At 43.2% G+C, this 14,778-nt stretch overlaps 1 protein-coding gene across 2 annotated transcripts in view; it reads left to right on the plus strand.

Annotated features, from left to right (window-relative positions):
• The first annotated feature begins 4,029 nt into the window (after positions 1–4,029).
• The window catches only part of SEC23B (SEC23 homolog B, COPII component), a 38,749-nt gene continuing 28,000 nt past the window's right edge, over positions 4,030–14,778 (plus strand). For both annotated transcript variants that reach the window (XM_078371461.1, XM_002747478.5), the window contains exons 1-9: positions 4,030–4,122; positions 6,060–6,294; positions 7,803–7,860; positions 9,410–9,496; positions 11,262–11,498; positions 11,790–11,875; positions 12,652–12,796; positions 13,234–13,392; positions 14,650–14,765. In XM_078371461.1, the coding sequence (XP_078227587.1) occupies positions 6,074–6,294; positions 7,803–7,860; positions 9,410–9,496; positions 11,262–11,498; positions 11,790–11,875; positions 12,652–12,796; positions 13,234–13,392; positions 14,650–14,765 (1,109 nt within the window). In that variant the 5' untranslated portion in view covers positions 4,030–4,122; positions 6,060–6,073. The remainder of the gene's footprint in view (positions 4,123–6,059; positions 6,295–7,802; positions 7,861–9,409; positions 9,497–11,261; positions 11,499–11,789; positions 11,876–12,651; positions 12,797–13,233; positions 13,393–14,649; positions 14,766–14,778) is intronic.

Below are 14,778 nucleotides of genomic sequence, written 5' to 3' on the forward strand. Positions count from 1 at the left end.
GGTGGTGTACACCCATAGTCCCAGCTACTCGGGAGGCTAAGGTAGGATGAACTTGAGCATGGAAGGCTGCAGTGAGCTACGGTCATGCCACTGCACTCTAGCATGAGTGACACAGTGAGACTCTGTCTCGAAAAAAAAAAAAAAAAAGAATAAAATTTCAAAATAAAACAAGCAGAGACATTTTTGTAACCAATAGGTTGTTTGCTTGGGTAGCTTTTAGTTTAAGAAGCAATTATACTTCCTAAACAGGAAATGGGGGCTGAAAAAGGATATAGCTTTCCTTAAGATTTAGTTAGCTCTTTCTTTTAGAAGGAGAAAAAATGCAGTGACATTAACTCTCACCTTTCTCAGGTTGAGTGCCGATAATAATTGAGAAGATTGTAATTACATACATCCATTTTTTCTTTCTACTCTTTATCTCTTGTACAAACAGTTTCTGAGCCTATCATTATCACAGAAGAAATAGCTTTGGTTTCAAAACTAAAAGCCAACATTTTTGTGAATTTTTAAAAATCTGAGGCCGAGCGTGGTGCCTCATGCCTGTAATCTAAGCACTTTGGAGGCCATGGCGGGCAAATCACCTGAGGTCGGGAGTTCAAGACCAGCCTGACCGACATGGTGAAACCCCATCTTATAAATATATATATTTATATTAAATATATATATATATATAATTTTTTTTAATCTGAAAATGTACCTTTATATTGGGTACTTTATTTGCTAATATTGAAAGAGCTGTTCTCAAGAATTTGCTGAGACAGTTTCACTCTTTCTAAAGGGATTATCCATCTTCCACTAAGGCCCTCCTGCTGAATAATCTTCCTCTGCCTGGACTTTTCTTTTCAGGTCAAGATCTTTTCTTTGGAAATTTGTCTGTAAATTTTCAAACTCACGGTTTAAACCTATTCTCCTCTCTTCTGTGGTTACTTTTCCTTTCTGCCACTGCTTTTGTTTACTTGTTTGATTTTTGGTTTTGTTACCTGAGGAAAAAGAAGGTCAATGGAAGCCTTCTTCAAAGTCTTGAAGAACACATGGGAGCTCTTGGGAAAGGAAACAGGTTGAAGAGGTTGCTCTTGGCAGAGAGGAGGGCATGCAATAGGGCAGCAAGACAGCAAACAGCATATGTGGGCTGGGAAGCACAGCGATTCAGTGCTGGAGGATTGAGGTTTGTAGATCATCGAGGCCCGTGAGTGGCACAGCGGCTCCTACTGTATCCTGTGAGTGATGGGAAAAACATGCAGGGTTTTAAGAAAGAGAATGGTAGGTTCAGATGTGTGATTTAGAGAAATCTATCCAGCAACCAATGTGATTTTTGGATCTGGCAAAAGTTGGGCAAAGCGATCATTTGAGAGACTGTTGCAGTAATCCAATCAGAAGATGAGTGCCTGAACGGAGCAAGTAGATGAAATTGAGAAATATTTAGAGTAGCAAATTAACAAGACCAAGTGATGCAGTGTCACCTTCAAGATGGAGGGGTTAGAAATAAGGAGGAGCCAAGGATAACTCCCTACCTTCTAGATTCAGCAACTGGGAGAAGAATGGCATATTCAAGTGAAACAAAGTACAAGCGGCAGAAGGGAGCCAGAGGAATGATGGATTCAATTTAGGACATATTAAGATTGAGATGCCCAAGAATACCCCGTGACATCTGTAGGACATTTCTCCAGATGGCCTTGGAGTGACCCACTTCTCCTCACTTTCTTGCTTGTAGTGCTGAAGAATAATTGCAATGTGCTGTGAATATAATTGCAATGGGCTGAGATAAGGAGGAAATAGCCAGATCAACCCAAGCTGTGTTCTAGACCCCCTAAAAACAAGATGTCCTTCAGTGCTTTAGCTCATGTCATGTACACAGGGTATAAAACCCAGGGTAGGCTGCTAAACGGCTCTTCCCAGCTGGGGTAAAAGTGGACATGCACAGACAAGACTTGATCTATACCACGCAGCTTTCCTGAGTCTTGAGAGACGAGCTCATCATGAATCCTAGGCTTCTGCTATCCCTTGCTGCTTCTCTCTAAGGAATAAATCCACTTCCTGTAACTTGTGTATGTGCGTGTTCTGGCTCACCAGACTCGGGTAGGTAGTAGAAGTGCAGCCCAGGATGCAATGAGCTCCATTGGTAACCAGTGCACAGTGAACAAGCTTTGCAGAATCCAGCAGGTTGCTGAATACATAAATCTGATGTTAGGTAGAGAAGTCTGACCCAGAAATATAGACTTGGCCCAGCATGGTGGCTCATGCCTGTAATCCCAGCACTTTGGGAGGCCAAGGTGGGCAGATCACCTGAGGTCAGGAGTCCGAGAACAGCCTGGCCAACATGGCAAAAAATCCCGTCTCTACAAAAAACACAAAAATTAGCCAGGCGTGGTGGCATGTGCCCCTAATCCCAGTTACTCAGGAGACTGAAGCAGGAGAGTCGCTTGAACCCAGGAGGCGGAGGTGGCAGTGACCCAAGATCTCACCACTGCACTCCAGTCTGGGTGACAGTGTGAGACTCCGTCTCAAAATAATAATGAATGAATGAATAAATAAATAAGAGAACTTAGAGTCAGGCTATAGATGATAATATGTCAGAAAAATTATGATAGATTTTGAAATCATCAAAAGAGGTTACTGGGTGAACTTTCTGTGAAATGTTCATTTTCAAAAGACTCTCTGGGTCATTTGCTTTTAGGAGGGGTATACCTCTGCCTTTGAGTGTGCTATTTTACAACCCTGTAGAGCTAGAAATTAATTTGCAGAAGATAGTAATGCAAATGTTCCCTGCCCATAACAATGTAAACTATTCTTGTCCACAGCAATGCAAACCAATTTTGTGTGGTAGAGAACATGACGCTATAAACCAAATTCTTCTTAGAACCAGTTTGAACATCCTTCCTGGTTGTAGAGATTAATTAAACTCAATGAATGAGTTAAGTAACATCTTTGGTACATAGTCATTTCATATTTGCATGAAGGACATAATTTTACCTTTTCAAACACTTTATGAAGCTTTCACCAACATCCCAGTGGATTCCCCAGACAGAACCAGGTAAACCACATTACTGAAGGAACACTCCACGGGGCTGATAAGCCCAAGCACATTTTTACCTGGCTCCCAGAGTGAACACCAAGTAGGAATAGTACCACAGCGTTGCTGACTTTCTCTCTAGGTTTCTTCCTCCTTCCTATTCATTTGGGTTTTATTTCTGATTTGCCCACAGTTGGTGGATTTTTCCCCATTCATGGCAACAACAATTAGGAACTTGCGGGAAACCCCGTTGCTCCCTTTTCCCTGGCTGGCAGCGCGGAGGCCACACAGTGCTTGGAGTTACTGCAAAAGACGTGAACCAGCAGGACTTCGTCGGAGCGAGCTCTGGCAGCCTTTCTCAAAAAGTCCGGGAAGCTGAAAGTCCGGGAATGGGTGGCCACCGTCAAGCTGGCCAAGCACAAAGAGCTTGCTCCCTACGATGAGAACTGGTTCTACACACGAGCTGCTTCCACAACCCAGTACCTGATGGCTCCAGGACCAAGATCTACGTGGGACTGGCCACAGCGACCGGACACACAGCCCAGCAAGCGCCTACGCGCCTCCACGCTCACCACCCGCCACACCCCTCCGCCCAGCCCCTTCCACACGCTGGCGCCTTCTTCCGGCAGCCTTAGTTTCCTCCGGCTGGTGCCCCTCCCTTTTCCGGGAGGATACGTCATCATTCTCACATTCCGGTAGCTAAGGCGATCAGCCGGACTTCCCGCTGAGAGGAGCGGATGTCATATTGTATCAGGGCGAACCTCTGATGATCGCTGGCTGAGGTTAGGCAACGGGGCGGCAGTCGCTGGAGTTTTCTGAAGCAGAAACGTTTAGGCCTGGTGAAACGTGTTCCGAGGAACTGTGGTTTTGAAGTGCGAGACACAGTTGTTTTGCCCTGTTCCAAGATGGTGGCTGGGCGTTTCCGAATCGCTCGCTTCCGCCCGTCCGTCGGAGAAGCGCTCTTTGATTGGCCAGTGGACAGCGCCATGGCGTGACGCGCTGGGGCTGGCCAATCGGTTGAGAGCTGAGCTGGACTTGGCGGTGGGAGTCGGCACCGTGCTGTTGCAGCTGTGAGTGAGGACGAATCTAGCCAAGTGAGCGGCTCCGGCCGGGTGAGTGGGGCGCATAGGGGACGGAGGGCGAGGGCACGGGTATGAGTCTCTGCCAGAGGTGAGGTGGGCGGCTTCTGGAATGAGGATTCTTCTCCGCAGCTTGGGGTAGCGGGGATAATCGATGGTCCAATAATCCGCTGAGGGTCTCGCGCCAGGCCTGGATTAATTTCTGGCTCCAGGTTCCCCAGAATTGCGGGGTCCGCACAGCTGAAAGGACCAATTCTGGGTTTTATAGTTGTGAAACTCAAGACTCAGACAAATGAAACGACTTTTGCTTCATGACAGCTGGAACTAGAACCCAGTTCCTTGGACTCCCTTCAAGGATTAAACCTAATTTTTGTATACAGATGGTCACTGCGTCCTGAGAAGTTTTGAGTTGGCGAGATGAGAGTGGTTCAGAATTTTTGGTGGATTCTCCTACTGTTATTTTTCCAGGACTTTCATTCATTCACTAATTCATATTTTCAGTTATTTACCTCTTCAGATGCCCTCCACTTTGATAATTTGGTACAAGCCATGGACCCAACTCCCTAGAAAAAGGCGCACATTCCCTCATGCCCACAACTTCAGAGGATTCGTGCACCTTCTGTAGTCCCCTTTGGATTATGTGCCCATGGCTAAGAATCCGTGACCTAGAAGGATGAGAGAAACCGGCAGTGGGAAAAGGAGGGAGCAGGTCTTAGGCTGTACATACCTGAAGACCATTAGATTGAGCCAGTACCTTTTTTTTTGAGATGGAGTCTCGGTCTGTCGCCCAGGCTGGAGTGCAGTTGAGTTGCAACCTCCGCCTCCCGGTTCAATCAGTTCTCCCTGCCTCAGCCTCCCAAGTGGCCGGGATTGCAGGCGTCCGCCACCACGCCCAGCTAATTTTTGTATTTTTAGTAGAGACGGCGTTTTGCCGTGTTGGCCAGGCTGGTCCGGAACTTCTGACCTTGTGATCCGCCTGCCTCGGCCTTCCAAAGTGCTAGGATTACAGATTTGAGCCACCACGCCTGGCCTTGACCACAGTTTTTCAAGGCATGAACATAAGCAACCGTGGCGAGGAAAGAGGTTCTGGTGAGACTCAGTGTAATAGTAATTTTGGTAATACTAAGTAGAAATATTTTAGCTCAGAACTGGTTCCCATTGTGAACCAAACTTGGAAGATCAGGATCCAGCTCTTTTCTCCAAAGTTAACAAAGTGCAGAAGGGAATGAGCACACCCCCACCACTGGAAAAAAAATCACTTGGAATATAAAATTTAACAGCAAGAAAAGGAGATTAGAGAGGAAGATAGTTGGATGCTGAAACAGGGTTCAAGAGTTACCCTTGGGCACGGGGTTAAAATTGGCTTGACTGATAGACTGTGAGATCTGTGAGGAGGTTTGAAGTAGTAGTATTTAACTACATATAGTTTGGAGATGATTAGGTGATTATAAACCTCTTAATCCTTCGATTTATTTTTAAGTGCTTGAGAGGAGAGTTGAGAAAGGAGCAGTGTTCAATGATAACTGTACAGTTAACTGACTTTTGGGTATCAGAGGGAAGGGAAATACTGTCATTCTACAGCAACAAGTTCTTTCAGAATATTTAAGAAACACTGTTAGATGGTCCAGGTGCAGTGGCTCACACCTGTAATCCCAGCACTTTGGGAGGCCAAGGCCGGTAGATCACCTGAGGTCAGGAGTTTGAGACCAGCCTGGCTAACATGGTAAAACCCCATCTCTACTAAAAATACAAAAAATTAGCTGGGTGTGGTGGTGGGTACTCAAAATCCCACTTACTTGAAAGGCTGAGGCAGGAGAATCGCTTGAACCCAAGAGATGGAGGCTGCAGCAAGCTGAGATTGAAGGAAAAAAAAAAGAAAGAAGAACTGTGATACATGACCCATCTTTTTTTTTTTGACATTTAGTTCAGAATTTCACGTACCATTAAGGTCATTAAAGTTGTATCTTCAGTTCCCTTCTAGACTATGGCGACTTACCTGGAGTTCATCCAGCAGAATGAAGAACGAGATGGTGTGCGCTTTAGTTGGAATGTGTGGCCTTCCAGCCGGCTAGAGGCCACAAGAATGGTTGTACCCCTGGCTTGTCTCCTTACTCCATTGAAAGAACGTCCAGACCTACCTCCTGTACAATATGAACCTGTGCTTTGCAGCAGGCCAACTTGTAAAGCTGTTCTCAACCCACTTTGGTATGGATTCTTTTGAAACTGGTAAAACTGATAAATATAATATATAATGACTTGTATGTGATGCTCATGAAAGTCATCGATTTCTGATGAGTAGTAGATGGTAAGATTCTTAAGGTGAGTATTAGGTGGTGAATATTTGTAGAAATTTCCCTGGCCTGGTAATTCCAGATAAAATTGGAATCTTAGAGGAATGAGGTAGAGGGAGGGGATTTGTAATTCACTTTTTTTTGCTGATAATCAGTTTGCTTTTGACTTAACTATAGACTTTATTGATACCTCTTAAAGTAATTTCCTGAAAGAATTCAAAAGCTTTAGACTGGCTTCTCATGCTTCCCTTAATCATTGATGCTGTATGGCAGGGAGACATAATAGGCAGAAGAAATTTTAACTCAACAGTTTGTTAAGTGTAATTTTTTGTGTGTGCTTGAGGTAGTGACCTAAAGAACTTCTTTTAAATGTAGGCATTATTTGAAATAATTTTTAAACAGGTAGAGAGTGTCATAAAATTTTTATATGAAGGAACATTTTTTACTTCATCCCCATTGCTTTTATGTAATATGCCCATCTATGAGTGCTGCTGCTCTGATTTTAAAATCATAGCCACTGGTTATTCATTTTCTAAATGTAGAAAGTGTGGGGAAAGTAACTGAAGCATTATCCTGAACCAATTTGAGGAAGTGAAATGTGCTTGCCCAACTTTTCTTTTTTTTGAGATGGAGTCTCGCTCTGTTGCTCAGGCTTGAGTGCAGTGCTGCAGTCTCAGCTCACTGCAACCTCTGTCTCCCGGGTTCAAGCGATTCTTGCCTCAGCCTCCTAAGTAGCTGGGATTACAGGTACATGCCGCCACACCCGGCTAATTTTTGTATTTTTAGTAGAGACGGGATTTCACCATGTTGATCAGGCTGGTCTTGAACTACTGACCTTGTGATCTGCCTGCCTTGGCCTCCCAAAGTGTTGGAAATAGAGGTGTGAGCCACCATGCTCGGCTCCAACTTTTCTTCAAGTGGGCTAAGTTAGGTTAAAATCTAGAAACATTTTCCTGTGTGTGAAACATGCTTTTAGTGTTGGAATTTAGTAGTTTCACATAGCTAGACTATAAAGATGTTAGAAAAAAACCATGCAGAATGCATTAAGATGAAAGGTAAAAGGTAAATAAAATAACCTATAATTTACATAAATTAAAAAATCAGGAAATTAGAAAAGAGAAAAATAGATAGTTCTTCACTGTGGCTGTTTGATGAAAATTTTGGTGTACTTAGCCACAATTCTCAAATTAGCTGGGTATGGTGGTGGACACCTGTAATCTCAGGTACTTTGGGAGGCTAAGGTAGGAAAATCACTTGAACCTGGGAGGTGGAGGTTGCAGTGAGCCTAGATCGCGCCGTTGCTCTTCAGCACACATAGAAACACTTATTTGTGTGGTGTACTGAACTTGAAATTTATAAATAAATGCTTTCTACCTTAAAAATAAAAGTGGTACCTACTTATAATATGTATCTTTCTCACAGTCAGGTTGATTATCGAGCAAAACTTTGGGCCTGTAATTTCTGTTTTCAAAGAAATCAGGTATGTGAATTATTTTTTAAAATATGTTATATGTTTTATTTTAGTTGTATGAAAAAAATTAAGTGAGGTTGAATTTGTCTTTACATTGGCAGTCAGCAGTTTCTGCTGAACTCAAGGTGATAGCTTTTATTAAGCACGACATTGGATTTGAACATTTGTGGCTTATTGTGTTGAATGGTTTTCTTCTTTGAGTCCTTGTAATTTGCTTGGGGGTTGGGGACATGTGTTGAATTTCTTTTCTTACACGTTTTCTGCAGTCAGTGAATCTGTTGCCCTTAGAAAGCACCTGTTCATAATTCTTTTGACTTCAGTATATTCTAACTGGATAGTGTATATTACTGAATTTCCGTTTTCTGATCTTTCTAACTTTTAGGATCCAAGTATCAGTGTTAGCTTCTTTTGATTTGAAACTTTAAAAACTGCCAAACTAGAAAGCGCTAACAAATCACAAGAGAGACTTCTCTCTGAAAGTAACTGTGCTTGGCCAAGAGCAGTGGCTCACGCCTGTAATCCCATCACTTTGGGAGGCTGAGGCGGGTGGATCACATAATGTCAGGAGTTCAAGACCAGCCTGGTCAACATGGTGAAACCCCGTCTCAACTAAAAATTTTGTAAAAAAAATTAGCTGGGCGTGGTGGCGGGCATCAGCTACTTCAGAAGGCTGAGGTAGGAAAATCGCTTGAATCCGGGAAGTGGAAGTTGCAGTGAGCTGAGATCACACCATTGCACTGGAGCCTGGGCGACGAGCAAAACTCTGTTTAAAAAAAAAAAAAAGTAACTGTTCCTATATTGAAAATGTTCTAAAATGGATTGTGATGATTGTTGCACAACTGTACATTGACTAAAAACCATTGACTTGTGCACTTAAAATGAGTGAATTTTGTGTTATGTAAACTATACCTCAATAAAGTTGTTAGAAAAAAGTTAATTGTGTCCAGCATAGTGTATATTGTTCTAACAGATCTTAAGCTCTTCACATGCATTTGTTTATATATTTGATCATAATTAAAATTACTCTCATTCTCAGATACAACACATAAGTCTAGTGATGAGGAGAACAGTGTATAATTGATGACTGACTATAGGTTCAGAAAGTGTAAGCAGATGTCACCAAAATGTATCTTCATAAGAGATTCAGAAGTGTATGCAAATCTTAAAAGCATTTCTGCTCCCTTTTACCTTCGGGATTAATGTCTCTGTTTAATATAACTTATTATAAACATTCTAAGGCAGGGTAGCATTGTGGCTAAAGAGCCAGGCTGGAGTGCAGTGGTGCAATCATGGCTCATTGCAGCCTCAGCCTCCTGGGCTCAAATGATCCTCCCACCTCAGCTTTTGAGTAGCTGGGACTACAGGTGTGAGCCACCACACCCAACTAATTTTTTTACTTCTTGTGGAGAGAAGGTCTCATAGTGTTGCCCAAGCTGGTTTTGAGCTCCTGGGCTCAAGTGATCCTCTCATCTCAGCATCATTATCATTTTTATATGTGGGAAATAAAAAGTGTAATGTAGATGTGCCGGCCCTAATAGAACTGTTTCCTTCTTTTCAGTTTCCTCCAGCTTATGGAGGCATATCTGAGGTGAACCAGCCTGCTGAATTGATGCCCCAATTTTCTACAATTGAGTACATGATACAGGTAATTTCTTTGCTGTGCATTTAATGAGCAATATTAAATATTGGTTTCTCTTGAAATCTTTTGTCTTCCATGTCTCTTACCTGGGTAGGGGACTTAAAGCTGTGAGGGCAGCACAATCCTCACTGTTAGGTTTGATGTGTATGCATCTGCTGGCATTGCTCTCAAGTCTTGATATTATAGAAGGCTACTAAAAAGGTAGAACTGATTAAATTCCAAACCTGTCCACTGTAGTCTTCTCAATCTTGGTAGATGGTACTCTATCATCTAGTATTTTAGCTTCAAAACCTTAGACTCATCCTTCACTTCTCTCTTTCCCATTCTATATCTAATCCACCGGAAACCAGAATCCATCCGCTTCCCTCTCTCTAGTACTAACTGCTTCTAATTGTTCTCCCTGATGTTGTACCATTGCCTATTTGTATATTATTCTTCACCCAGCAGCCGGAGTAACTCTTTAAAAACATAAATCATATACTTCTCTGTAAAGAAAACCTCAGTGGTGAAAATGGCTTTCCTTTACCCAGGGTAAAAGACAGTTTTCAAAAAGCCTTGCATGTTACCACTCCATCCTCAGTGTTTGCTAGTGTCCTTGATCAACCCAGTGGGCCCCCTTGACTCTCCTCAAATATGTGAACACTCCTGCCTGAGGACCTCTGCTGTAGCTTTTCGCTGAGGCTGGAGCTCTCCCCTGTATCTGTTATGTTTCTTCCCTCTCCTCCCTCAGGCTTTGCTCAACATTACTTTCTTTTTCTTTCTTTTTTTGAGACAGTCTTGCTCTGTCACCCAGGCTGGAGGACAGTGTCATGATCTCAGCTTACTGAAACCTCTGCTTCCTATGGTCAAGCAATTCTCTTGCCTCAGCCTCCCGAGTAGCTGGGATTACAGGTGTACCTCAACATGCCTGGCTAATTTCTGTATTTTTAGTAGAAACAGGGATTCACCATGTTGGCCAGGCTGGCGTTGAACTCCTGACTTGGTGATCTGCCCTCCTCGGTCTCCCAAAGTGCTGGGATTATAGGCGTGAGCCACCACACCCGGCCCTCTTTTCCTTTTTTTTAAGATGGGGTCTTACTCTGTCGTCCAGGCTGGTATGCAGTGGCACAACTATAGCTTACTGCAGCCTCAAATTCCTGAGCTCAAGAGGTCTTCCTGCCTCCTCCTCCTGAGAGCTGGGAACACAGCCATGTGCCGTCATGCCCAACTAATTTTTAATTTTTTTTACTTTTTTTCTTTTGTTAGAGATGGGGTCTCGCCATGTTGCCAGGCTTGTCTTGAACTCCTGGGCATAAGCAGTCCTCCCACCTTAGCCTCCCAAAGTGCTGGGATTACAGGCATGAGCCCGGCTCATATGCTGCTCTCTAAATGAGGCTGCCTAACCTCTCCGTTTAACAGTTGACTCTGCCCTCTTCCTCTCCTCCTGGCATTTGCATTCCCCCTTAACCTCTCCATTACAGAAAGTTTGCTCCTCGAGGCAGCAAGAAGTCTTTGTTCTTTCTGTTCACTGTGTGTCCCAGGACCTGGAACAATGTCTGGCATGTAGGAAGTATTAAAAAAATAGTTGAATACATTGTTGGATGCAGATAGTTTCTGTGTTTAGTTTGATTTAATAGCATCTGAGTCATTTAATGAGTTCGAGCTTTGTGTAGATGTCCTTATTTCCTAAAACTAGATAAAGACTTATGATTTTCATACCTAATTTGCTTTAAAAAGTGCTCGTTAAGTCTATTTGCATATTGATCATTATGCTGTTTTTCTTTGCCCAAAGCGAGGTGCTCAGTCCCCTCTGATCTTTCTCTATGTGGTTGACACATGCCTGGAAGAAGATGACCTTCAAGCCCTCAAAGAGTCCCTGCAGATGTCATTGAGTCTTCTTCCTCCAGATGCTCTGGTGGGTCTGATCACATTTGGAAGGATGGTGCAGGTTCATGAACTAAGCTGTGAAGGAATCTCCAAAAGTTACGTCTTCCGAGGGACCAAGGATTTAACTGCAAAGCAGATACAGGTTTGAACCTTACCTTACTTGTACAGGAGCAGGAGCAAGGACCTTTTTCTTTCCTCTTTTTTCTTTTAAAGAGACTGGGCTCTCGCTTTGTAGCCCAGGCTGGAGTTCAGTGGTGCGATGGTGGCTCACTGTAGTCTTGAATTCCTAGGCTCAAGCCATTGGCCCACCTCAGCCTCCTGAGCAGGTGGGACTATAGGCATGTACCACCACACCCAGCTGAGGACATTTCTTAAGAATTAGTCATTCACTTTTAGTGTCATTGTCAGTGAATCTTTTTGGCTTTTTTTAAAGGATATGTTGGGCCTGACAAAGCCAGCCACGCCCATGCAGCAAGCACGACCTGCGCAACCACAGGAGCACCCTTCTGTTTCAAGCAGGTGAGATCCCAACATGGAGTATTCCACATACTGTGGTGGACATGCAGATCATCCATGGGACTAAGGGAAGAAAAATATTAGAACTTTTATTTTCTTCTTCTTAGGAGAAAAGATAAATGATTAAGCCTAATCAGTAGTCAGAGTTTTATCAAAAAGGTTTTGAGACCACTGTGCTCAATTGCTGTGCTTAGACATTCCACATCTGATGTCCTTTTTGATGCTTAAGGAAAACTGGAAAACCTGAAAAGACTTCTTTCATGTGTTTCAAACATACTTATGACCAGGTATTCACTTCATTTGGCCCGTTGAGTGCCTGGGGCTGCCCTAGACTGGGCTAAAAGCTTGATAAAATGCATTGCCTGATGAGCTGAAGACAGCCTCTGAACTCTCAGGGCTCAAGAGAAGCACAGATTAGAATGGTGAGGAGTGATGAAGACTGTCCACATAAATGGACCTCACGTCGACTGAGCTCGTGTTAGGCACATTCTTAGGATTTCTTTGCTGCCTATAATTTAATTAGACTGAATTGCTTTTTTTCAAGATAATCTTTCTCCATGTAACATGTATCAGTTTCTAAGTACTGGGCTTTATATTCCTCAATAAAACTGCTTTAAATTGTTTTGTGTTAGTAGAGAGATAGCTTTGAAGAAAAAAATTACCAGTCATTTTCTACTATGAGTAATTATCTTGAAGAGCAGTGACTGTGTGGCACCTAGTGTTCAGAACCAGAGTACTTTATTCAATGTGGGTTGATGTGTCTCTTCAAAATCGTGTAGATTTCTGCAGCCTGTTCACAAGATTGACATGAACCTCACTGATCTTCTTGGGGAACTACAGAGGGACCCATGGCCAGTAACTCAGGGGAAGAGACCTTTGCGATCCACTGGTGTTGCTTTGTCCATTGCTGTTGGCTTGCTGGAGGTAATTTGTAATTTACCAGGACCTCTCAAATCATACAGACTTGCTCTCAGAAAATATATTTGTTGGCTTTGTTTGAAAATCACTTGTGATCTAAGGCAACCGTCTGTGTTAACCTATCAGAAAGCATTTCTGGCATCATTGTTATTCACTTTGAGGGAGCCCCTCAAAATTTTGAAAATGCTAAAAGTTTTTGTGAAAACCCAAGACAACTAGAGCAATGGGGAGTACTCAGAGTGAATTAATAAAAGCATGCAAAACCATCAGGCTTCAAGAAGATAAGTGTTGCTTTTCTGCTTTATCATCTGTATTATTCTTGCAGTATCACCACTTTTCAGAACAGCTGGAGAGAATGCATCTTTGGAGTATTTCTGTTGGAAATTGAACTATACTTGGAGGTGGGGCTGTATACTTCTAAAATGCTGCCATTTGCTGTTTAGGGCACTTTTCCAAACACAGGAGCCAGGATCATGCTGTTTACTGGAGGTCCCCCTACCCAAGGGCCTGGCATGGTGGTTGGAGATGAATTAAAGATTCCTATTCGTTCTTGGCATGATATTGAGAAAGATAATGCACGTTTCATGAAAAAGGCAACCAAGGTAGGTACTCGGTGTGGGCTAGAATTCTGAAAGCCCATTGCCAGGGCTGCTCTGGAGTGACAGCTACTTTGCCAAGGTCATGTGTCATGATCAGCAAGACACTTTCAGAGACAATTTTTCTGATCTTAGCTGCTGTTAAATTATTGCTCCTACTTTCAGACCTTAATTAGAGTGGGTCACCTTAAAACTACTCAAAGTGTTTTGAGATTGAAAACTATATTTATTCAGATATTTTTGAAAATGATTTCCAGGCTGGGCCCAGTGGCTCATACCTCTAATCCCAACACTTTGGGAGGCTAAGGCGGTTGGATCACTTGAGGTCAGGAGTTCAAGACCAGCCTAGCCAACATGGGGAAACCCCATCTCTACTAAAAACAAAAAAATTAGACCAGGCATGATGGCTCACACCTGTAATGCCAGCACTTTGGGAGGCTAAAGTGAGTGGATCACTTGAGTTCAGGAGTTCAAGACCAGTATTGCCAACATGGCAAAACCCCTGTCTGCACTAAAAATACAAAAATTAGCTGGGCGTGGTGGCATGTGCCTGTAATTTCAACTACTCCGGAGGCTGAAGCACAAGTATCCCTTGAACCTGGGAGGCAGAGGTTGCAGTAAGCTGAGATTGTGCCACTGCACTCTAGCCTGGGTGATGGAATGAGACTCTATCTCAAAAAATAAATAAATAAAAATACAAAAATTAGCTGGGCATAGTGGTGCACGCTTATAATCCCATTTACTTGGGAAGCTGAGGCAGGAGGATCACTTGAACCTGAGAGGCAGAGATGGCGCCATTGCACTCTAGCCTGGGCAACAGAGAGAGACTCTTTGTCTCTGAAAGAAAAGAAAAGAAAGGCAGGGCACGGTTGCTCAAGCCTGTAATCCCAGCACTTTGGGAGGCCAAGGCGGGTGGATCACAAGGTCAAGAGATTGAGACCATCCTGGTCAACATGGTGAAACCCCGTCTCTACTAAAAATACAAAAAATTAGCTGGGCATGGTGGCGTGTGCCTGTAATCCCAGCTACTCGGGAGGCTGAGGCAGGAGAATTGCCTGAACCCAGGAGGCGGAGGTTGCAGTGAGCCGAGATTGTGCCATTGCACTCCAGCCTGGTTAACAAGAGCGAAACTCTGCCTCAAGAAAAGAAAGGAAAAGAAAATGATTTACATATTTTTATATTTGATTACCTCCTTTGATATATTCAGGCATACCTTGAGAATAATGTTACTGTTTCCTAAAGATAACTTTCCTCTCTTTACAGCACTATGAGATGCTTGCTAATCGAACAGCTGCAAATGGTCACTGCATTGATATTTATGCTTGTGCCCTTGATCAAACTGGACTTTTGGAGATGAAATGTTGTGCAAATCTTACTGGGTATGTTGACAGC

Source organism: Callithrix jacchus, chromosome 5 (genome assembly GCF_049354715.1).
Source record: "Callithrix jacchus isolate 240 chromosome 5, calJac240_pri, whole genome shotgun sequence".
Taxonomy (NCBI): Eukaryota; Metazoa; Chordata; class Mammalia; order Primates; family Cebidae; genus Callithrix; species Callithrix jacchus.